The sequence below is a fragment of the Primulina huaijiensis genome, chromosome 1 (assembly GCF_012295235.1).
Source record: "Primulina huaijiensis isolate GDHJ02 chromosome 1, ASM1229523v2, whole genome shotgun sequence".
Classification (NCBI taxonomy): Eukaryota; Viridiplantae; Streptophyta; class Magnoliopsida; order Lamiales; family Gesneriaceae; genus Primulina; species Primulina huaijiensis.
In genome coordinates this window covers 2,285,421-2,309,495 of record NC_133306.1, presented here as the reverse complement: position 1 = coordinate 2,309,495, position 24,075 = coordinate 2,285,421, and the positions used below count along the sequence as shown (strand labels likewise).

General features: G+C 35.4%; 3 protein-coding genes and 1 pseudogene across 5 annotated transcripts; 1 reads left to right on the top strand and 3 right to left on the bottom strand.

Moving 5' to 3' along the window:
- Nucleotides 1-853: 853 nt before the first annotated feature.
- On the bottom strand, nucleotides 854-9,422 carry LOC140976126 (auxin response factor 6-like). Its single transcript, XM_073440031.1, has 15 exons — nucleotides 8,962-9,422; nucleotides 8,750-8,850; nucleotides 8,539-8,651; nucleotides 6,939-7,037; nucleotides 6,802-6,858; nucleotides 6,562-6,720; nucleotides 6,385-6,469; nucleotides 5,702-5,792; nucleotides 5,131-5,295; nucleotides 4,941-5,063; nucleotides 4,122-4,197; nucleotides 3,403-3,550; nucleotides 2,166-3,301; nucleotides 1,504-1,694; nucleotides 854-1,317 (listed from the first exon to the last, which is right to left on the bottom strand). Exons 1-15 carry the CDS (start codon nucleotides 8,967-8,969, stop codon nucleotides 1,113-1,115), a joined length of 2,757 nt encoding a protein of 918 aa, XP_073296132.1. The 5' UTR covers nucleotides 8,970-9,422; the 3' UTR covers nucleotides 854-1,112.
- Nucleotides 9,423-11,548: 2,126 nt separating this feature from the next.
- On the top strand, nucleotides 11,549-12,766 carry LOC140976118 (F-box/kelch-repeat protein At3g17530-like; annotated as a pseudogene).
- Nucleotides 12,767-12,876: 110 nt separating this feature from the next.
- On the bottom strand, nucleotides 12,877-17,165 carry LOC140976109 (DEAD-box ATP-dependent RNA helicase 53, mitochondrial-like). Its single transcript, XM_073440007.1, has 8 exons — nucleotides 16,690-17,165; nucleotides 16,088-16,215; nucleotides 15,569-15,980; nucleotides 15,330-15,428; nucleotides 14,961-15,185; nucleotides 14,208-14,369; nucleotides 13,536-14,041; nucleotides 12,877-13,263 (listed from the first exon to the last, which is right to left on the bottom strand). Exons 1-7 carry the CDS (start codon nucleotides 17,038-17,040, stop codon nucleotides 13,547-13,549), a joined length of 1,872 nt encoding a protein of 623 aa, XP_073296108.1. The 5' UTR covers nucleotides 17,041-17,165; the 3' UTR covers nucleotides 12,877-13,263; nucleotides 13,536-13,546.
- A 1,979-nt stretch (nucleotides 17,166-19,144) lies between these two features.
- LOC140976093 (reticulon-like protein B8) lies at nucleotides 19,145-23,189 on the bottom strand. 3 transcript variants are annotated; one of them, XM_073439988.1, is made up of 6 exons: nucleotides 22,957-23,189; nucleotides 20,772-20,961; nucleotides 20,513-20,693; nucleotides 20,108-20,249; nucleotides 19,737-19,806; nucleotides 19,145-19,432 (listed from the first exon to the last, which is right to left on the bottom strand). In XM_073439988.1, exons 2-6 carry the CDS (start codon nucleotides 20,953-20,955, stop codon nucleotides 19,263-19,265), a joined length of 747 nt encoding a protein of 248 aa, XP_073296089.1. In that variant the 5' UTR covers nucleotides 20,956-20,961; nucleotides 22,957-23,189; the 3' UTR covers nucleotides 19,145-19,262. The 3 variants fall into 3 exon arrangements, with proteins under 3 accessions (XP_073296089.1, XP_073296097.1, XP_073296081.1); XM_073439996.1 differs by having other exon boundaries at nucleotides 22,872-23,162; XM_073439980.1 differs by lacking the exon at nucleotides 22,957-23,189 and adding an exon at nucleotides 21,637-21,792.
- Nucleotides 23,190-24,075: the final 886 nt, after the last annotated feature.

Sequence of the window (24,075 nt, the reverse complement as noted above, 5' to 3'; positions counted from 1 at the left end):
TATTAACATGGAGAAAATACCGACGTGATACCAAAAATGTTAAACTTGCAATGACAATGCTATCGACTTTCGGCCTTAGTTTTTTTAAATTTTTATATATATAAAAATTATGTTATATAACTAAATAAATAAAACAATGATTGATCAAAATATAAATGTCAACCCGATTTTGCCAAAACCTAAAATTTTTAAAGTTTTGGTTTCTCAATTTTATCTAAAATATCTTTATTAAAACATAATTTTATCTTTTATGATTTAAATTTATATATTAGTAATTTTATTTGGAAAGATTAAAGTTCTAATTTTGCTTTAGTTTTAAAATAATATATTGCTATGAAATATATTATAGATGAAAAATAAGCTTTCTTATAACATATGCCAAGTATTATCCATTACTATTATAATTATTATTTTTAAGTAATATATTTATATTTTTAACATATCATTGATGGTTGATTAAGTTTTCTAAAAAATTATATTTCAACCGTCCGCCAAAAAATCTAACTCAACTTCGGCTTATATGTCCGACACCACATCATCACTTTGGTAAGTGAGGACCAAAGGCTAAAAAATTTCGAGTTACAAGATCAATACCCAATTTTAACTAGTTGAAAGAGGAAAACTAAGAATAGATAAATTTTGAGGATCATTTTAATAATGTAATTTGATTACATGCACCAAGTGCCTCAAGTACATCCCTTCCGCTTTCTTCTTCCTATTGTCATTTTTTTTCAAGTGTGGATATAAGAACAATCATAAGAGCAATTTATAGTATGTGTAATTTTAATCATTTACACACACTACCTGACCACTGTCATGACATATGGCGCAGTCGAGAAGGTGAAGCCGCGACTTGATGCAAACAACAATACGTCTTACAGTTCCATTAATGTCACATTATTTCTACAAGGATGAGGATCCATTGCATGTATACATGGTAATCATCTGGCGGAGAGCTTCAAATGATCATAAGTTAACTAGATAAACAGGTCACATACCATCATTGGCCTAAAACAGATAATATGTAAAAAAATTGTCTGACCAAGACCAATGGAGAATATTTTGGTCTACAAGAAACATTTCGCATAGTTTTCACAATTGGCTACAAGTCATCAGTAATGAAGTGAACCCGCAGTTGGAATCCCATTTAAGATGCTTCTGGAGTCCTTCCGATTCATATGATCATCACAGCTATTGCCGCTATTGGAGAGCTGGTGCGTCTGGACAGAGTTAGGAAGATCAAGGCCCTCTTTACCCATCTGCCTCACTTCAAGAGGGGAGAGAATTTTGATACACCAGACGTTGTTCACAAATTCCCTGGAATAAAAGGGGAACTCTATTGATGACGTTCAGACAAAATGGTAATCAAATAACATTTTTTGGAGTCCATCTCATAGGTGCTGTTTTGAGGAATGACTATGCAGCATACGTAAAAAATGTTTAGGTCAAAATCTCAAACAGAATGTTAAAGCAAGAGAGAAATGCAAAAAGATAGAAGCTTACTGCCAAGGGTCATCACCGAGAAGAAGAACATCATTCTCTCGGTCAACAAATACAAGCTGCCAGCCTGATCTTTGAGGGTCCTCCAACAAGCCTTCAAGCCCAAACATGCGAGCAAGCTCACTCCGCAGCTCATGGTAACTGCTAAATTTGGAGATATCGAATGACCGTCCAAAGGACCCTGACTTGTGAACCTGACAGTTATATAACAAAATCAATAGTAGTATTGGCTACAAAAACAGTGACATATTGTTCATCACACTCTGAAAGGAAAAAAGCCATGGATCCTTGAATGTCATATCAGAGTACTAAGGTGGCGAAATGACCCTATAAACATATCTAAAATAGGGCAGTTCATCAGATAAAGGAAACATAAAGGGTTCACGAATTTAAAGACATGATTCCCTTGACCTTAAAGAAATAATATCTCAATAGAAAGGCACTGTCATACGGAGTTGGAACTAAAATAAATTCTTCATAGAGGAGCCTATGAGAAAAAGGTTAAGGGTATTATGTCAATCCTTCAAAATGTGCATGCCATTATGAGAAGCCAAGATCATATCCACCTCTCAAATTTTCTTACATAGAAAAGTGACAAATCTGAACAAAGATGTGTTATCAAAATAGTTGAGAAATATGCGGGGCAAAAAAACATGCTTGTTCACCTTCACGAAGGTTCCAGGTGATGGGGTTGTTTGATCCACATTTTCTGAGTGTAAATAACCTGATTCAACGACACAACTTGAGGTTGTCATGTCAGAATTAAGAGGAAAGTCGGTGGCTGCAGCACTAGCAAATGCAGGGGGTGCATATGGCAATGGTAGTGATTCATTCGCATTGCCACCATTTCTAAGGGTTGACATGTCACTTCTCATTATCACTGATGTGTCTGTACTAACTCCAAACAACAAATTATTATGGGTATCCGTCACACCATGGAAATCAGGAAATTCTCTACCAGGAAACGGTGGCAACAAGGCTGAAAGGTCAGATACCTTGGAATGGGATACCATCAATTCTTCTGGATGGGGCACGCCAAATTGAGAAACCTTAGAAGGAAATTGAGGGTCTAATGCTAGTCGTTTTGAAGATGAGGAAGGTGAGACTATAGGACTGGGACCAAGCAGGTTCACTGGGTGGGATGCTCCTTCACGGGAAAATGAACTTAGAAAACTCTGCATGGAAGAATTATTAGATGAAGTCATATGGTTACCAACGATATCCACGAAGTTCTGTAGCTGGTTTGTTGACGACAAGGTCTGCAAAGGTGAGAGCTGCGGCTCAGAGGTCAATCCCATTTGCAGGCCACATGGTAAGGTTTTTTCGGTTTGTTCATCTTGAAATTGTGGATGCATTTGCTGAGATTGCTGAAGTAGTTGTTGCTGCCGCTGATGATCATTACATGGCTGACGGAGCTGCAACTGCTGTTGCAAAATTTGACCCTGAGAAATAGCATTGTTTTCTGGAAAGTTAGGAAGGAAATTCTGTTGAGAATGGGACTGTTGCTGCATTTGATTCTGTATCAGTGAAGCAGAAATATTTGGAATATTTTGCTGGAATTGCATCAAGGGCTGATTGGTAAGTTTACTGGGACCAAATGACCCTGCTTCCTGAAGTGGAGCTGCTGCCATTAGTTGGTAGGCATCAGGTTGTAAACCAAGTATGGAAGCATCGAGCCTTGGTTGCATCCACGGGGATGCACCAAATCCCTGGAAATTTAGTGAGTGAATCCCTTGATCTCCCATACCCCCACGAAGCCATGCAAGTGAAGTATTCATGCTCATATCACCATCTCTAAGACCTGAATGGCACAAAAATAACACATAAAAAGGAGTGTATCAAAATCTAAATTAAACACAAGAAATATGTATAATTTTCTCAGCCAACTATTATAAACCAAACCAGGGAAGAAAGGAAGTCCAGATGGCCATGGTCGTTTCAATCTGAGGGAGAATGGAGATGGGTACATGGGAAAGGTTGCCAGAGGTTCAACCTCCCACAAAGAAACTCTTGGTTGCTTCTCCCCAGCAGTTGATTCATCCCATCCCACCTGAATAAAGAAAATGCAGGATACTCATGTTCAAGTTCCACATTTTTTAAACGACACAGAAAATATGCACACGTGTCCTGTGGAAAGCTACATAGGAAGCACATAGAAGACAATTTGATTCGCACAAACATCTCAGTGAGGATCTCAAGGAGCTAAATGGCCTTGAGGCTAAGGCCCCAGCCGAGCTCATGATTTTGAGACTAATTTAGCCATTCACAAAAAAATAACACAAGTAGACCACTTATGAGAACCATAAAACAGAACCACAATAATTGCTTTATTATTACCAGAATTTGTAGTTCTACAGTAAGGGGAAAATGTAAACAAAAAATTGGCAAAAAGGACCCCAGATATAGTCAGGAGTGCTTTAAAAAGAGGCAGTAGACAAATGAGGATTCTTTATTCAAGGGCGTGGAATAGATTGAGTAAAGGATTTCAGAAGCTGAAGCAGCATGTTAGTGCCATCACGTTCTGAAATCTAAACTCCGCCTTCACAATGCGGGTCTTGGTTTGGCATTTTGGTTTCGTCTCGGTAGCAGAGACAATGAATGAGAGAAAGCAATCAATATACCTTTACCGAGCGCCAATGTGAATTTGGCCAACGAACAGGATCCAAATCGCTTATGCTGGTAATTGTACCCATGTACCTATGTTCAAACGTACAAAATTTCAGTAGTGTGCATACCACTTCATCCGTCCACGAGTACACATAACCTTAAAATTTTCAAGTGACAGCAAAAATATTTGCACATCTCCTAAGCTTTTGATATTCAGTATCGAACCTTGAAGAATTAGAATTTTCACAATCCATAATGTGCTGGGTTTCACTTTTCCAAAGTGAAATGCTTGAAGACATTGTGATGCCTTTGCTTCTTAAGTATGAGAATAAGGTTTAAATAGCATGTTTTTCTGAAAGTTGATAAGCTTTGAAAAACATGAAACAACGTACAAGCATGTTTTGAAATAATTACCAGGAAAATATAAGATGATGCAATAAGTGTATTTGAACATGTGACAGCCTAACTTGTGTCCAAGCCAAACCAAACCAAACGCAGCCTTAATGAGGTCAAAACAAGCTTCAAATTCCAACTCATTTCCCAGAAATATACATAAAACTTTGATTTTATTTTTTAAGAATGAAAAAAAAAAGATAATGCCAATTACCAATGGAATATATATTCAAAAGGTAAAATTATTTTCAAAAAATGGAACCACACTAAAATATTTTCACTCAAATAAAAAGCTTTGGGCTTTATGTTTATACACAAAATAAAGCGTTCCAGATTTGTACAGATTCAAAGTGCACGAGTTTGAAAAAAATGAAGATCAAAAGGTGGACTTCTTTCTCACTTGCCGCATGCATTTAATATGCAGGAACATTTAGACATACCTACGGACACTGGATTCCTCTGTTTCAAAAAGCATCCGAAAGCGCATCCCCACAGAAACTCGGGTATGATAAACTGCTTTGGCATACTTCGCCAGAGGTATCACAAACTCAGATGGACTAGCCCTGAGAATAGAATAACCAAACGTGTGAAGGAGCGTCTTACCTAAGATAATAAAATTGAGAAACACACCTTGGATTGTAAAAGATAGTGAAACGACTATTTGTTGCTGCAGCATGGGCAGCTGCTGCAAGAAGACCAATGTGCATACTGTCGCTTGACAGAACAGACGAAGGCATAACAGTCTGGGAACGATTAGCACGCCGAATCCCCAAGAGCAACTGATTATTTTCATTCCTGATAAGAGAGTTAAAGAAAGAGTCAAAACAGCAGAAACAAAAAAAAAATCAAAGAAGAAGAAGATATAATGACAACGCAATAAGGTTGTCATTAAAGTTATTGTATATGATGAGAGAGATTATGATATGAATAATAATATATCTGGTGCAGGCGATTAGCCTTGTGAAAATTAATATGATTAAATGACAAATCACCATTTCACCCTCCAACCGACATATCCCACAACATTCCAATATAATATTGGGAGCAAAATTATATGTTAAACATCTTTGCTATATTAATTTAGGTTATTGAAATCAACAGCTAAACAGAAAGCTCTAAGTCGAAAGCGGAAACAAAGCGCAATCATGAAAAAGCTCCTTAAGCTTTTTCTCTAGGAGACACAAAAATCCAGACAACATACCAAATGAATATAACAGAATCTCCAGCAACAATTCTCTTTGCACTCACAAAAACACTCCATCCGGTAGTAAGGAGATGTCTCTTTGGCTGACCTGCATGTGTGAGTCAATCTATAAGCAACTCAAGAATGAAATTCCACCTAGAAAAATTTGTCAGCATATTTGATATGCAGGTTCTATATTTCAGTATCCCATGAGTAGCCCCCTAACTGAAACCTCTCTGAATAAAATGTTGTAAGAAGACTACGACCTACTCAATTAATCAATCCCATAAAAAAATCTACTCTTGTCAAAATGTCCAAAATGTGTGTCATACCAACAAATAGCAATGTCCACAGGCTAAAATCTTCTCAGATGTTCTTATCAAATCAAATATGCACAACATCATCTGTTAATATTCAAAGCATAATCAACTCATCCATTGTTCAATATCTATTGTGATTGAGCACTATTTCTCTCTCTGTCAAACTCAAACACATGTACAAACACACATCTTCTTCCAAAATCATAACTTTAAGATGTGGATCACAAAGTAATAAAATTATTATTTCATTTGTCCTTGAAAACTCTTGAAGTTTTATGACATCACAAAGAAATGTGTATCAACAAGTGCCAAATCAATTCTTTCACAATAGTTACCAAAATAAATTGATGCGATTTGGGACAAACTATTCTCGAAACCAACCTCGGAAGATATGCCTGAACTTCCATTCATTGCCATGAAGATCTTTTGCAATTAATTCCTGTGCAGGAGGTGTCAGAGAGTAATCCTGAAAAAACATTTATAACGTAACCCAACTAGGTAGGAAATTAATAAAAATTACAAGGCAAACCAGTAAACACAAGTACTGATGGAACCTACAAGAGGAGGAAAAACTTTCTCAGCTGCTCGGCGAGGAACAGAGAATCCTCCATGAGTGCTGGTATCACTAGCTGTCAATGTTTTACAGAAATAGTTGGTTGGTTGTTTGCTTGGTGAGCCAAGTTCTGCCGGCAGCAGGCATATGTCCTTCTGGTCTTGCTAACCAAAACTGAAAAAGTTAGTAGATGTCGACCAACAGTGACTAGATAGAATTCATAAATGCTAAGTTAAGAGTGATACAGGGCTAAGTGGTTGCAAAGTCATCTGAGCGTATACTTCTTCTGTTTCAACATCAGCCTGCAATATTGAGAATTTAGGCCATTAATAAAAATAATGCTGGTCAAAAGTAGAAACATATATAAAAAAAAGTGACATACGTGCATTGTAACATTGTGAAGTTGGCAGATTAATTGTGGTGACAAGCCAGGATAGTTAGGTATCGTTGCATCTACTTCCTTGTTCGTCGAGGCAGTAACCTATATACAAATCACTGATCAAAATTACACCATGGGCACCTTAATCTTACGAACATTATCATTCTTGTAGGATACATAAGCTCGTTCTAGAATAATAATTGAAATCGTACGTGTGGAACTATATTCAACCAGCTGAAGCTTACAGCGACTGAATGTCAGAATCACATTGAATAATTTACTAATTGGGAAAATATATTTAATTGATTTAATGTAGCAAATTAATGATGCCAGGAAAAAATTCATCACTGCCCAAGACAAGTAGAAAAATACAAGGGGCACTGGAATAAGAACTACCACTACTGTTCCATATTTCCAGATTTGTAAAGGAGAAGGTGAAAGAACAGTTAAAGGCGATATATCAGCGTGAAATGGAACAAAATGTTGGAACGGTTATATGTCGGCTATAACATGGAGAATTAAATTTCATTAAAAGAAAAAGGAAAAAGAATAGAAGAACAGATAAGTTTAAAAAAATAAATATTGGGAAAAGGTAATAAAAAATAAATAAGAAACAAAAAAGATTCAGAAAAAAATAACAGATTCAATTCCTTCACAAAATAGAGATCATCAGCTTTCTATTGGAAGTGGTGTTGGAATCATGATGCAATTATTGATCTTTTAATAAAATTGATTGCACTGAACTCCTAAGATGAAATGATTTAAGATTTATTCCTTTCCGTCACTCGATGTACTATGTGTCTCATCTTATAAGATTTTTTATAATACCTATCAGTTATCAAAACTGGTGTTGGATATTATGCTTTTTATTACGTCGTTACAATTATGTATTCATTGACATAATAAGTACTTCAACATAAAAAATTTCATTAATTTTATCTCATCAATTGACAAGTTGGTCAATGACGATTACAATATCAGGTAACCCTGACCTTTTAATCTGGCTCGGATATGTTTGCAAGTAATATTAATGTGTTTTCAAAATAGCCACATCTCATTTTCAAAGACGGAAAAGTCTGCTCATCTTTTATTACATTTTCAAGTCCCTAAACTAATGAAATCTCATTCTTGTAGTACCACGAAGTCATTTTTTATTACCACGACGACACCAAGCCTTTGGTGTAACAGATGCTACTAAATCACCAGCTTTATTTTGGGAATGTAAGAGATGCTTAAATGTGTTTCTAAATGATTGGAATTCCCCCATACTCCATTAACTTCGATTTTTGGTAGCTAAGATGTTGAATAAAGTTTAAACATTACTTACAGCTTATAAATGTTTTGAAATTTAAAAAAAAATATGAAGATTTAACAAAAAAGAAAGTTAAAAAAAACCGGCAACCAATTCCGTTATATTGCTATGAGAATTGAAACTGTGGTTATTGAGCCAGTTTCGACGAACTATGGTGACATATCAAATAAACTAACTAAACAAACTACCAACCTACCATAAATTTATTCCATGAACTGTTTAATAACCTCAAACGTCAATACTAAATGAAAGTATTGAACCAGAGAACATGCAACTGAAATTGTAAGAAACCTGCTCGCTATGTCCTTGAGGAAAATAAACAACCCGACTCCCAATTTGTGGAAGCGATACCAGAGGACCCGCACACGCATGCCACAGCTCCGAATTCAAGCATTTCTTCTCGTCTACCACTCACATAAGAAACACATATCAAGAATACTGCAAATCAATATAAAAAAAACATTCTCGAAAAAAATAAATAATAATAATGAAACCATCAAACCTTCCCCCGGCTGCGTATCAAAGCCCGACGTGGAAGACGAAGATGACAACTTCATATTCCAAATAGAATGACAACTGCCAGAACCCAAAAAAACAATAGCCCTAAAAACAAAAGGGCTTCATGAAAAATCATATACTTCGAAAGGTATCAGACCTGAAACTCCCACCTCACCCCACCCCACCTCACCCCCTTGAAGACCAAAAAGAGCCAACCTTTTCATCCAGACTGACACGCACCACCCATTACTCTCCAATTTCTTCCGTTTTCAGCTCAAAAAATGGAAAGAGGAGAAATGAAGCAGGTTACAACAACCGAAAGCTTCGCAAGGGCTTCAAGAAAAACAAAAACTAAAGCAGATCTTAAAGCTTTTATAGCAAGTTTGAAAAACTCGTACAAGAAAAGAGAAAAAAGGAAAGAAGAGGACCGGTCCGAGGAATAAATGAACTAAAGTAAGTAAAAGCAATGGAAGAAGATAATGAGTAGCTTTTCGCCACTATTAAGATCTTTGTGTCTTGATTGCTTAAATGAGCTTCAGATCTTCGAACTATTCTCTCTTCTTTTCTTTTTTTTACAACATTTTTTTTTAAATGAAGGGGAAGTGATGAACGAAGAAAGAAGTAAAATGGTGAAGACAAAGGCTATTTAGGAAAGTATATCAATTATTGAAATCCATCACAAAGATCTACCTTTAATTTGTAAGACAAGAGATTTCATGGCATGGTGAAACCAAGTCTTTATGCAGTCTGAAACGCTTGTACCAGAGTCCAGACCACGGTAAAAATGGGAATATGTCATTTTTTAAATTTATTTACTTATATATTGTTTCTTGAAATTATTTAATAAATTTATTCCGACATAACATAAATCCTAAATTAAGGAATGTTAAGAATAAGCTCGTACTATTTTTAAAAAAAATCAGTAAAAAATAAATAAAATTACATTTAGAAAATTGTATTTTAATTTAAAGAATCATGGTCTATTGCATATATCAATGGTAGTGAATGAGGGTTGGAAAATATATTGATCACAAAAACTCTTGTGAGACGGTCTAACAGATCAATTTCGTAGGTCAAATCTCTTATTTGAATCATCCATAAAAAAGTGTTACTTTTTATGCTAAGAGTATTATTTTTTATTTTGAATATCGGTATAGTTGACTCGTCTCACAGATAAAAATTTGTGACACCGTCTCACAAGAGACTTACTCTATATTGATTAGCTATGTTATCCATTTTTAGGATTGAGCGGGAGGATGGAGTTGGTGTCGGAAGTTGTTCATATAAATGTGCATTCAATCTTGATTTTGTTTGTTAGCGATCTATTATGACAACAATTTGTAATCTAAGGCTTTAATGAGGTAATTATATATAAGTACAATTGCTTAGGTTTTTATTACAATTCCATTGTGTAGGTTTTTAAGGGGAAAAAAAAATATGGCAGAGTTGATATGTGTTGGGCATTTGAGATTTTGCCAAATGATCCAAACCCTAATTCAAATGCTCCTCAATATTTTTTTTTGCCAAGTGAACTATTAGTTACATAACATTAGCCCGTGTTTGAATATGCATGCCATCAACGGCCAGACAAATAAATATTAGTTAGCAATATGCATACATTTTTCTTAAAAAAACGAACAAAGTGGTAGTTTGTGAAAAAAGTGAAACCTTTTTTTTGTGAATGTTATGATTTTAAAGATACATGGTCAAAATGGCTGTTTTTTCCTCTTATTTGTGTTTTTATTATGAATGATATAAAGGTACTATTGCACATTTTTTTGGCTTAGTTCTAAAGATGTGTATGCTCTAAAGTTCTTAGACTTGTCAAATTGGGTCAGGCCTATCGGACCGGCCCGTCCCGCTATAAAATTTGAGTGGGTTGAGTTGATAAAATAGCAGCCCGTTTGGAGGCAGATCAAACGGGCTGAGCTCGTTTGGGTTGCGGGCCAAGACGTGACGGGCCTAAACGGGACGGGCTGACCCGCCAAATTAGAATAGAATTTTATATTTAGTAAGGAATGAGATTCTCCGTTCCTTTGATGTCCTCTTCCCATTCCTAATTGCCTTTAGTTAATTGTATTAATACTAAACTGATACAATACACAAAACTTTAACAGAAGAAATTGACCAACAACCACTTGCTAATGTAAGGAATTATACCTAAATCAAAACTTATATCCATCCTATTACAAGTTTTTTTAAACTAAAAAAAATAATATATTAGCATCATCAACTAAAATAACAGAATTTTATATTAATATCATTTTATAATATTATCTATAAATAAATTTAACACCAAGACCTGAAAAAAAACTCAAACAACCCAATGGGAAAAAATAATATTATTTTATAAAATCCTTTTACTGTGATATTGTTTAATATTAATATCATTTTATATTATTGTTTATTGCGATATAATATTAATATCATTTTACTGTGATGATGTTTAGTATTTTTTTCTTAAAAAAAAGTAAGCAGGTCAGCCCGTCTAACCCGCGGCCTAAAATGAGTTGGGCTGGGTTAGCCATTTAGAGGCCCGCCAAAACGCCTCGCCTAATGGCGGGTTGCGGCGGATGGCTGGCTGGCCCTCCCCGCCAGCCTATTTTGACATGTCTAAAAGTTCTCTATATTACAAGGAAAATGCTAAATATGTGGAAGGTTTAGAATCTATTAGGTAGTTTTGTTTGTTTGACATTTAAGCTTTATCGATCCATTCTCCAAGGATTAAAACGGGAACAAAGTCAAAGTACCGAAAAAAGCATATCGGAAAAAACGAAAGAGTGTGCAAGAGACTTTTTAAGCAATGAACTTATCTGAAGATGTAATTATAGAAATATTATCAAGATTATCAATAAAATCATTGATCGATGTGTATACTAATCATGGTATTTCCTTACAAGAGATCCAAGTTTCATTATTAAACATTGTACATCTTTCTCTTCTAAAGAAGGTGATGATTTACTTGTCATTAAACGTGACAATATTACAAATGAAAGGGTCATCTCATTATTAAGAAATGATGGAGATAAGACTTTCGTTGATCGAGAATTTTCTCTATTTTTAACTGACACATTCGGTCATGTTAAATTGACAGGCCCTTGTAATGGTATTGTTGCTTAATATGGTTTTCATGAAAATATTGCTTTATGGAATCAAGTTATAAGAGAGATCAAATTATTGTTCGCATCACAAATATCATGTCCTTCTGATGCCAAAATATGTTGTGGTGATCTTGAAATAGTTTTAATCCTATCACAAACAACTTCAAAGTCATATAGATCTTATTTTGTGTGTCCGATGAGTCGCCTCATTAATCAAGTTGAGATATACTCTTCAAAGACAAATTCATGGAAGAAACATGGCAAAAATATCCCAGCAAACGTTATGTACTATAACACATGGAGTATGGTTTACAAGAACCAAATCTTTTGTTGGTGGGCTCCAGATAGCAGTACTGAAGTGATACTTTTATTCAATATGAGCAAAGAAATCTTTGAAACGACGCCTTTGCCATCAGGGATTGAAGCCTTGGGAGGAGAAGGCAGGATTACAAGAGCAATTTTCCCCCTAAAAGAATCAATTGCTTTGATTGTGTATCCTATCAAGCAAGTTGATAAAACTTTTAACATATGGGTATCGGACAACTTAACAGGTGTCGCAAGTTCTTGGACTAAGGTGTCAAGTATTGGCCCTCTTCCAATAATTCATAGACCATTAGGATTTTGGAATAACGGGGAATGGATCCTGGAAATTAGTGGTGGTGAGTTGGTTCTTTATAATCCTAGCAACACAGAAATCAAGAATCTTGGAATTTATGGGAAAAGAAATAGATTGGAGGTTATCGTTGATCTATTTCCAGTCAACCAAGTTCATCCAGATTTGTAATTTGATGTCCTTCCCTTTTATTGGTTTTAACTTAATTATAGAAGGGGGTATGTGTTGCTCCTCGCAGTTTCATACGTCTACTTTTCTACAGTCTTCTTTATAATCTTCAAGGGTGACAACCAACGCAAATGAAAACAAAATTAAATCTTATAGCATAGCAAATGTTCATATCCTGCTTCTGTATATTATCCCGTATAAAGTGAAATGACAACATGATAAAGATTCAGTGCAAACGAATGCACAACAAAAACCACAGCAAAACACATACTTAATTGGAATAATAACCATTAGATACGTCGTCCTACAAGAATCACACACTCTTCGTATATATTCTGAAGCATTGGCTACTTTTGTTTCCTGATGTCATTCCAAGCTTGACTGACACTAGCGGGCATAGATGATTAAAAACAAGAACAAAAAACAGAACCTCGGAGGTTATTATCAAATTACATTCAAGGACCTTACACCACTGCAATTGGACCAACTTTCTTCGATTAACAAGATTATGAACAGTAGAATCAAAGACGGTTGGATGACTAGTTAGAGATTTAGAGCCATAGCAAGACTCTTGGACTCCAGCCCACAAAAGCAACCTTTAGTCTTTACTAGTCGTATGGGGTATTCACTGTCATACTGAAATTCCATGAACACAAGGTCATCTCATTAGAAACAATAACAAGAACACAGAAGTATAAACTACAGTGACAATTCAAACCAATTAATATAACCACATACAAAATTACCAAAAAATGACTAAATAATAATCACAGTGATAAATTGTATATTGTAGAAATTTAAAGTGAAAGAAACTCAGAGTTAAAAGTGAGTGAAGCTGACACAAGCTTTCTCAAGGCAAGCCTGGAAAATCTTGCAAGCCGTATGATGTGTAGATTTTTAGAACATACCTTCAATTGCTTCAAAAGAATTTCCTCCCTGTATTCCGATTACCATCATTATTTTCATCAGAAAAACCACCAACACGGCTTGAACGATTCTGCCCAGATCGTGAACTGCCAAATCCACTGGAACGATCTGATCCAAAATCCCCAAAACCACTTGAGCGACTAGAACTACCAAAGTTTCCAAAACCACTATTACGATCTGAGCCTCCTAGGTCTCCAAAACCATTTGAACGGCCAGACCCAAAACTGCCGAAATTGCCAGAGCGGCCAGAACCCTGTCCGCCAAATCCCCCACCAGATCCATATCCTCCCGACCGTCCTGAACCAAATCCCCCACTCCGACCACCACCAGAACCACTGTTACCACCAAAACGGCCACCGCCAGAATTGCCAAAACCACCAGAATCACGTCGACCGCCTCCCATATTTCCAATATTACCAAAACGACCACCACGATCCATGCCACCATACATGTCCAAGGCTCCAGCATCAACAGCTATTTTTGGAAGCTACACAGGCAAATTGTAAAGAATTTAGTCATGTGATCAAAACCAACATGCAAGCAATTAATAACTACACTTTTTCGACAGATCTGAAAGTTTGGGTGTTAGATACCACATATGAGACATGTCTCTTATAGTTGTAGTTATACATATAACATAAATGACAACTTACCTCGACAAACCGGCATCCAACTTCACGTTCAATAGCCTTAACTTCCCTGTATTGGTGTGTAGAATAGATGAGAATTGCACTACCCTTCTTCCCAGCACGACCTGTTCTCCCAGACCGATGAACAAACATCTCTGAAGAGCTTGGAAGTTCAAAATGTATCACCTGGCCAGAATAAACCATCCATTTTAACCCCGGTTCTAGGAACAAAGAAAGGAAAGAACAAGAGTTCCAACAAAGGCAACATTAAAATTGCATCCCCGTTGAGCTCCCTCTACTAGGGGTATAACAATTACTGTGCTTTGGATGATAGATTTAAATTATAGAATTCATCGCAAACATGAGATACCACATATGATGAAGATAAAAGACTTGGTTGATTAATTGCCAAAAGAGCCACAAAACTGTAGTAGTTTTAACACTTGTACATTAATGATGATTCCTGACATAAATCGTGGTGCTTACATCTTAATATTAAAGAATGGCATCACATGTTCCATGAATTGACTTAGTAAAAAAGAAAACCATGCCAAAGTTTTCTTTTCAAGCATTAAAAACAAGCATATCTTATCAGAACAACACAACTGCAACTGAAATCCAATTGAGCTCATTTATAACTGTGGATTTGAAAGTTAAAATTTAGACGGCATAAAATGGAAACTAATGCACTTCATCCATTTTCTCTGTGTAATAACCTATGATTACAAATAAAATGCACCATAAACAAGCACATGCGAGAACAGAAAGAAGAATCACCAGATCAACATTGGGTACATCAAGGCCACGGGCAGCGACATCAGTAGCCACTAAAGTATTAAAACGCCCTTCTCGAAAAGCAGATAAAGTTCTTTCCCTTTGGTTCTGTGAAATATCACCATGCAATGCTTCACACTTAAAGTTTCTTTGCATAGCATATGCCAATTGATCAGCATCACGCTTAGTTTGTGTGAAAACAATGCATTTGCCTCCCTTTACATGTTCCTGGTATAACATCAAATATAAAAAAGTTTGACTTCAGATGATAATTGCCTCTTAATAAAGTAAAATTAAACGCAAAGTAAATGCAGCTGCCAGAACAAATATCCAGTCAATCATGGTCCGTCGATTGAAGATCTATATCCATACCGTTATTAAAGGTCCAATGATAGCTGGTTTCTCGCGCATGTCGGCCGTAATTGCATATAAGGAAATCCCATCTGCTAATTTCTGGTCAGATTCTCCCACCTGCAGTACATATTTCAATCAATAAGTTCCAGTGAAGATAGAAGAAAAAAAAAGCTGGAAGTAATCCAAATAGTAGCTGTAAAACTTGCTCAAAGCAACCAAAAAATATTCAATGCAAAAGAACGGAGTCTTCATCTCACAAGATCAATGGTAACTGGGTTTTTCAAAAACTTCTGCGTAAGTCTCAATATCCAATTTGGCATTGTGGCTGAAAACATCAAGGTTTGATGCTTCTGCGTAATATATCCCAAGATAACCTCAACGTCATCTGCGAATCCCACATTAAGCATTTGATCAGCCTCATCAAGGACGACAAACTGCACCTCCGACAAATTTAAAGCACCACGCTTAATCAAATCAATGACACGTCCAGGAGTGCCGACAATCACATCAACACCACGGTCGAGAGTACTCATTTGGCGAGAAATTGGAACACCCCCATAGACGCATAGAGTATCTAATTTTGGCGCAGACTCGGAAAACTCTTTGTCCACTTGACGAGCAAGTTCTCTGGTAGGAGCCAATACAAGGGCCAAAGGATTCCGACCCTGTCTGAAGAACAATAAGCATAAACAGAACATTTAGCTTATAACAATTAATGATTCTGAATCAATTAACACACACTGAAACATTCAAAATTTTAATCTCATATAACCGACCCATGCTTCTCATTGTATCGAATTATCTTATCGATTATGGGAATTCCGAAAGCTAGAGTCTTCCCAGTTCCCGTCCTTGCTCGGCCAATCATGTCGCGCCCCTGCATAGCTGGTTCCAAAACAGCCCTCTACAATTGTCAAAGAATAAAAAAAATATCATCTGATTCACAAGTTGAAAAGAGCAACCACTTTAAGAGATGACATACAAAAGAAAGAACAGCCCAAAAGAAAAATGTAGCTTGTAAAATACATCGTTCACTAGGACCTAGGTGTTTTTCCACTCAAATACCAATCCCTTCTTTTCACTTCCAATTTATGAATCCAAACACATTTAACAATTTAGTTCAAACTTCATTACCACAAAAGTTCAAGAAAACAAAAAAAAAAGGGATAAAAACAGACTACATTTCAGCTCAAACTAGTGGGTAAGATCGATTGCCTCCTAGCAGCCCCTGCTGTTCGTTATCATCAAAGTTGTATTCTTTTTTATCCGCTTCGTTTTTAGGGGCACCCTAGGCCTAAAGGTCTGGAAGAGCGAGATTTAGTGCCAAATGGTGGAAAAATTATCAAATTTCATCCCTTCTTGAAACTACTGAGTATACCTGAATGGGGAAAAGCCTATTAATACCCTTCCGAGCCAAGGCCGAGACAATCTCCTGCGATATCCCGAGCTTGGAAATCTCAAGCCCATCATCAGTGGGCCCGTCATCGGATAAGTCAGCGACGGCATACTCCGCCCACAAAGCCCGGCCAGAATGAAACCCCCTGAGGGTCGACTGGAAAAACGACGAAGACTTAGGAAGAGCTCTAGTAGAGGGAATTTGCGGAGAAATGAGGGCATTTGACGAAGGGGGTGGTGGCTTCTCCGGAAAGATATGGCTGAGAGCGGTGAGAGCCAACCTCTTCGATGAAGTAGAAGATGAGGATCTCCTGAGCAAGAGGAGGCTACCCATTTCGTAAGATTTCTTGAATTTATTCAAGCTCTGGTGAGGGAGATGTAAATGTAGTGAATAAACCCTATACAGGCTTTTGCTAGGGTTTATTGAGGACGACTGATTAGTAATAATGACAAGGAGTGGACTGAACGAGAAATATGTGTAGATCTTTTCTACATGAAATTACATAACTACTTCTACCACATCGTTTTGTTACTGCAACATATATTTTGTTAGATAATTTTACATATTTTTTTTTCATAAAATAAGTTAAATATATTTATATTTATAATAAAAAATAATATTTTTATATAAAAATTATATTTTTTTTATAAATATTTGAAATAAAAGATATCACAAATTTGACTAAAAAATCATATTACATGAATTTTGTGTTTTAATAAATAAATTATACATTGTTCTGATTTTTTACTGTTGTTTCTCAAAAAACTACTTATTCTTTGTTTCTTGAGTAAAAAGTTAACTGATTGTTTTGACTTTTAACTCATTGTTCTTCAAAAACCACTATTCTTTGCTTTTGAGTAAATAGTTCTAATTTATTTGTCATGATATGTAGACATGCTTAATAGACTTTTTCGACAAGAATTCGTATTGAAATCGACCCATTAAACACAGAATTGGTTTGGCGTTCAGAACCGTCCCTAATCCATTAATGAATGGATCATGGCGGTTTTTAACTTATGAACAATTAGGATTTTAAAATAAAATGAAAACGGTCGTTAGATTAAAATGCATATCCTATTTTTTTTTAAAAAGGTTCGAAACCATTCCATTCACTATCGGTTCGAGTATTGAATTGGATTGATTTCAAGATACATACCTTAAAACAAAAACTTATTTGGAACTGATTTTGGACCGATTTTTACCGATTGCAAGAATGACATGCATACAATTACAAAACTTTTAAAACATATTTTTGCTATATGTGTTTGATTGCTTTTGTTGTTCTCATGCTCATACATCTTGTGAGATTTAAGAGACAATTGCATCGGCCTCATTTCAAATGAAGCTCGTTATAGTTTGTATATTTAACATATATATCAACTTCATATTTTCTTTATCTTCATTGTGTATATACTAAAAAGATAAATCATTTTCTTTAAATTTATTTATCTTGGTTTAATTGAAAATGCTGTTAAAAAAGTCCACCGAAATTTCATTTTAACACTCTCAATCCCGTTCGAATCTTTATCTCACCTAGGAGTGAACAAGATTTCGGTTAAACTGAATTAACTGACCGAACCGAGCCAATTCGGAAATTCGGTTTAGTTATTTGGGAAATTTGGATTTCAAATTAAAAAAATTCGGTTATATCAATTAATTCGGTTCGATTAGGGTTTTCATTTTGAAAACGGTTAACCGAATTAACCGATATAATAAATATTATTATTTAATAAATTTTTATTATTTATCAACTTTTATTTTTAATTTTAAAATCGATATAATATGTATTAATTGTGTTCAAACAAAACTTTTACATTTGTGATATGTGTGATTTTATGTTTTTATACATTTGTGTAGACTATAGTGTTCAAGAAAAATTATATATATAATTAAAGTTAAATCACCGAATTAACCGATTTTTATTCAGTTCGGTTTTCATCGGTTATCAAAATTAATTCGATCGGTTCGATTATGGCTAAATATTTCGGTTTGGTTCGGTTATGACTAATTTCGACCGAACCGACCGAATGCTCACCCCTAATCTCATCTCCGACCCTTGCGAGTAGCAGTCTCACATATTTTGAACTTTTTTTTAAATAAAAACTCAGTTTGTTTGGTATTGATTTTTACAATATTCACACAATTAATAAAATTCAGTGTATGTAAATCTTTCCTAATTTGAGAAATGAACTTTTTTATGCTGATAAAAATAAGTCATCTATTTGAAAAGGTTTTTATTTTTGCGAACTCTGCAATAAGTCAATAACAGCTATACTCGCATCCAAAATTCAGGAAAGGGGAAAAACTGGGATGAGAATTTTTAAAAAAATATCATAATTTTACTTAAAGATAGAATACTGACAAGATCTTCTGGGTTCTTGTTCTTTTTAGATGCAAACAAGCTTCAGGTTTCAGCACAGAAGCTGAAAAAAGGAGGGACATAAAGTAAATTGCATAGCTTCCAACCACATATCAAGCTAAACTCCATATCACAATAACAGTCTGCTTCATTTGAAAAAGACGTCGAATTTTCGACATGCATACTTCTCCAAGTTCTACTCAAACTTCTTTCCCCTGAACTTGCCTGTAGGGATTCGGCTGAGGACGTGACGGTCCAGCTTTCGGTAATTATGCTGAAATTGATCCAGGACATTTCTGACGAAGCCGTCGACTTCATTTTCGTACCTTTCGTACAGTACAGGTAATGTGTGGGCAGCAACAAAACCTTTGGATCAAGACAAATTCCAAATCCATGATACATGAGATTAGCGAAGCAGAGAATGAATAAATACAGCTTTCTTTATTCCAATACTCAGTATCTAATTCTTGCTGAAAACATTTCTTAAACGTCATCCTCATAAAATATTCATCCTCAATATTTAACAAAAAAATAGGAATGGAGAACTCAAATTTACTGGAGAACTGAACACAAACTAAACATTCCACGGAATTGTCAAAGTGCACACAAGTAACTCAATACTGTGACTATAATTAATATCTTTGTTATAGCATATAGTGTGATCCCTCACCAATATAGATCACAGTCAGTAAGTTGCACCAGCTTCCAATAATAGCAACAGCCAACAAGCTCAACACAACCTGCAAGTAGTATTCAGGATATCAACTAATCTCATAGACAGTGATCATTAGGAAGAGCAGAACCAGTAATTGGGAGGTCATCGGATCTCTGATTCTATTAATCCACATGAAATGTTTTTGGTTTGTTTAATTTTAATTATATTATTAAAGAGTAGAGAGAAACAATTACATGTCGAGGTAAACAGCCGAAGGGCTAAAACTATCATTATTCATTTTCTTCCGATGTTCAATGCAACAGACAAAAGTAAAGTATGACAAAGCAAAAGACAGTAAAAAACTAGCCTGCAGGTGAGATTTATACCACTAAAAATTGCTTCATATTTCCTCCACAGGCAACATCCTGCAAGTAATTCAAGCCACGATTCACCTCACCTCCTACCAACTTGCCAATGTTAATGAAAACCTGCTCAGGCAGAACAAGACGAGGAACTTCGGAAGGAGATCTGCCATCAGCGTTATGACAATTAGAGAAATTCTGCATATTGTCCTCGCTGAGAGCAATGGAAAAGTGATGGGGAAAGGGTGGTCGCTTATCGGCCCCCTTTGATTTTTCTAAGATTTATATATTTCATGTTTTATACAGATAAATTATGAAGTCACTCCTCCCCCTGCCCCATATTTTTTGAGTTCAAGTTTTGCTCCATCTCAACTTTTTCGCACATGCAGCAGAAGGATAGCAGCATATAAGTTTATATTGTAGCGTTACCTGTTTAATATGCCTGATGCAGTTTTCCACACAAACTGAGCAACAATGCCAATGACAATCGCGAGGCTTAAAAGAGTAAGAAAATTGTAATTCAACCATTCAAAAAGCACCCAAACAATTGTAGCACCAGTCAAACAACTAACTGAGATTTTCTTGTCCCTCCACAAAAGCACGTCCGCAGCTGGACAACAAAATTATAAAAGCTACGCAATAATGTTGGCTTGACTGATTAAATGATAAAAATGTAAAGAAATCCTACATTTTCCGCCTCCTAGAAGATGGTGAACTGGCTTTTGACGCCCAAACAGTCTATTGAACTCTGATGACATGGAGTTTAATTTTTCGTCCTCGGAAAATGAGGCTTTTTTTTGCTTGGGAAGATTGTCGGAAATTGTTTCCATGATGTTTTCCATAAGACACTCGGCTGTAATTCCCTCAGGCATCTTCTCCTAATGTAAAACATAACAAGAAGACAATAGTTCATATCGAAGCTCAATGTTCTATCTAAATGGCATATGTATCTTAACTTTTGTTTTTACAAGAACACGTGAGATTATGACATAAAGATAAAGTCAAAATTGGACGAGTTAAAGATTAATTCTCTAAAAAAAATGAACATTAGCCTTGTGATCAGCGGATTACACAGTTCGTAGCTTCAGTATCCTCTATAAGAACTATCACTGGGATATTGACCAACTAACTTGTTACAACACATCTGATCTAGCATAGATTACAGATAAATCACGGTGGTAACTTGAAAATCAAATTATTCAATAACGATTAAAATCGAAATTATTTGAAAGACATGCTTATTTGCAATCCAGAAAACTCATTTAATAAAAAACATATCTTCTGGCTCACATAAGATAATTGCAAGGTTCATATCCTGTTGCATCACCTCAAAAATAGATGAACACTTGTTATCATATTAATTTTGAGAAAACCTTGTAAAGGTTAAACTGCATCAAAGGGCTATCATACCGACTGGCATAAAAATAGTCGGGTCATTTCAAACAAAATGTAGCAGACAACCATCATAGTATTGCCATGACGTTCCAATAAAAGTACGTTTTGTATTTGTGAAGGATATTTTTTTGAATTGACATATCTTAGTAAATTTAAACCTTAGTAGCAGGCAATGATGGATACACAGCTTGATCTACACACAAAAATCCAACATATAAACATGATCGTAACATTAAGAAGCAAGGCTCAAATTATTCAGCTTTCCAACTTCATATGATCAATTCCTTTAAAAAAATCAAGCATTGTATTTAAACATGCATTTAAATAAAAGATGATGACTGAACAAACATATAAGCATTCAGCACCGATTTAACTTAACCGTAACGGTAATTACAATTTACAGGCATGAACCAGATCTATGAACTAGTCCCTTAAAAACTCAGAACACAGTGGGCATGGATCATGGCAGAACCAGGATTTTTTAGGGGGAAATTAAAGCTCAAAAGTTAAAAAAAAATTAATATAGAGTGGCCCCGTCCTAGCTCACCCCAATCTGAAACTGCCAAATTGAATAAATAATATCAGAAAACAAAAGAAATTCCACGAACTAGCTGTTTGAAAATCAAACACATGGTGTTCATTTACATATTGTTTCTCTTTCTTTTGCACTAACCCATCAGACTGCATCGTGCCTTGGCGAAGAGATTTCAAATCAAGAAATTTTGAAAGCATACAAATCAAAACTAAAGTTAAAAATCAAAATTCAAGGGTGCCCAAATATACTTTATACAAGGATAACATTAGTACAGGAAAGCTAGAACCACTGTATTTCGATAGCAAATCATCGCTGGCTGTCCAAACTATATAGAAGCTAAGATGCTTAAACGAAGCAATTTCTGTACAGTGCGTGCATCTGCATTACATTGTACTACAGTGATTACTGAAGACAACAGATTATATTGGTACCAAAATATTACATGTAAAAACAACAATCGAAAATAAAAAACGATTTTAAACGAAAGGGCAAGAAATATAAACTACACAAACCACTTAATGGAAAATGTAAAACAATTATTTCTTATGCTTCGCATCAGCGACTAAACAGTAAAATGTAGCATTTGCAAGCAACCCAGAACAAAAGTTACATGCGACAGCAACCGTGAAAAGGAAAAACCACACAAACTCAAATTACCATTACGAAAAAAAAATACCCAATCTAACAGATATTACTCAAGGCAGCAAAAAGAAACCCATCGTTGGCAGTTCAGTGCTTAGAAACAGGAAACACGGACGAACCCAGAATCAAAAACACCTTTTAAAGCAACCAAAAATCAGCAAGAACTACAAATACATCAAGAAAATGGTAAAAAGGACTTCAAAAGCGCAACTTTACCTATCTCGCTAATGCCCAATGTGAAAATTGAAGAGTTAAATAGAAAGAACTATCCAGATTCGTTGAGATAAAAGGAGATTTATACCAAAAAGATCACAACTTGCTTTGGAGAAAGTCAGATTCCTTATATTCTTCAGAATCACTGTGCCAAATTCGCTCAAGAACTGAATCAAAGGCAAGATACTTGGTAACAAGTAACCACCACTCGTTCACGCACCCCGGCCCCCGTCCTCTGTCCTCGTATAAATCTACATATTTTTGCATTTAATTTAATTAATGTGTAATTTCTCAAACAAACGATACCAAGCTAAAAGAAAAAATAGACCACGACTCCACTGTGTTACACCAAACTTCTTGCATAAAGTAGATTTTTAAAAAGGTGATAAAATTTTGTTGGTGATGTTTCCCGATTATTATCAACCAAAAAAAGAAGTATTTTTAATTTTTTTCCAAATTTTTTAAAAAGTAATTACGTGAATTTTGCAGAAAGGAATATAACATATGTTGAGATCGTTTGATGAGAATTGCGAAATGCAACATTTTTATATAATCTTGTATTCGTCACAAATTTTATAATAATTAAAATTAAAAATAGTTATTATTATTATCTTTCGATTTGTCATCTTCTAACGTTCAAATTCGACAATTGTTCTCACTAGACATACTCTCTCTAGGGTGTTTAGGTCTCTACTCAAATACACCATGAGAAATTTTTTGGGGGATCACTCATCCGAAAGTTACCCAAGTCACCCATTACAAAGTTGTCATCACAAGTCAATCATGTTTAACTTTTGAAAGTGTAATCTCTTCAATCCGGCGATCACTATTCGCCATCTTCGGCCTCGGGTGTCACATGTCCACTAGCTAGTTCGTTACCGGATCACGTCGTTCTAGGAGAGATCAACTTACATATCATTCTGTAACGCCCACATTCGACGAATATTACTATTATATCAACACAAATCTTTCCATCATGCTATAATGTCCTCACTTATACGCACCCTGATAACAGCCTTTGGTAGCCAAGGGAGGATGGTCTATTGACGACATAGCTCGGTTTGGTGTAAAGTAGGTGGGTCAAGGACCTGTGAAAGTAATGATATATATATATTTTTTGGATACACATTTAATAAATGTTTTATCGATATTCATATCATTTTCATAATATGCATGGTTTTTATTTACTGGACATTAGCTCACGTTG

Bases quoted from the DNA above. Each gene is read 5' to 3' on its own strand.
- LOC140976126 (XM_073440031.1), bottom strand. The intron at 6,859-6,938 runs GTATGTCACTTT...TCAATATTGCAG, and splicing joins TTCACAATGTTACAATGCAC to GCTGATGTTGAAACAGAAGA. The intron at 3,302-3,402 runs GTTTGGTTTATA...TGTGCCATTCAG, and splicing joins TGGACTTCCTTTCTTCCCTG to GTCTTAGAGATGGTGATATG.
- LOC140976109 (XM_073440007.1), bottom strand. From the start codon at position 17,040: ATGGGTAGCCTCCTCTTGCTCAGGAGATCCTCATCTTCTACTTCATCG. The intron at 16,216-16,689 runs GTATACTCAGTA...TGACAATTGTAG, and splicing joins ATAGGCTTTTCCCCATTCAG to AGGGCTGTTTTGGAACCAGC. The intron at 15,429-15,568 runs GTGAGATGAAGA...TATGTACTGCAG, and splicing joins ACCCAGTTACCATTGATCTT to GTGGGAGAATCTGACCAGAA.
- LOC140976093 (XM_073439980.1), bottom strand. From the start codon at position 21,711: ATGTTACGATCATGTTTATATGTTGGATTTTTGTGTGTAGATCAAGCT. The intron at 19,807-20,107 runs GTATAAATCTCA...TACTACTTGCAG, and splicing joins ATATGAAGCAATTTTTAGTG to GTTGTGTTGAGCTTGTTGGC. The intron at 19,433-19,736 runs GTGAGGGATCAC...CTTGATCCAAAG, and splicing joins ACTGACTGTGATCTATATTG to GTTTTGTTGCTGCCCACACA.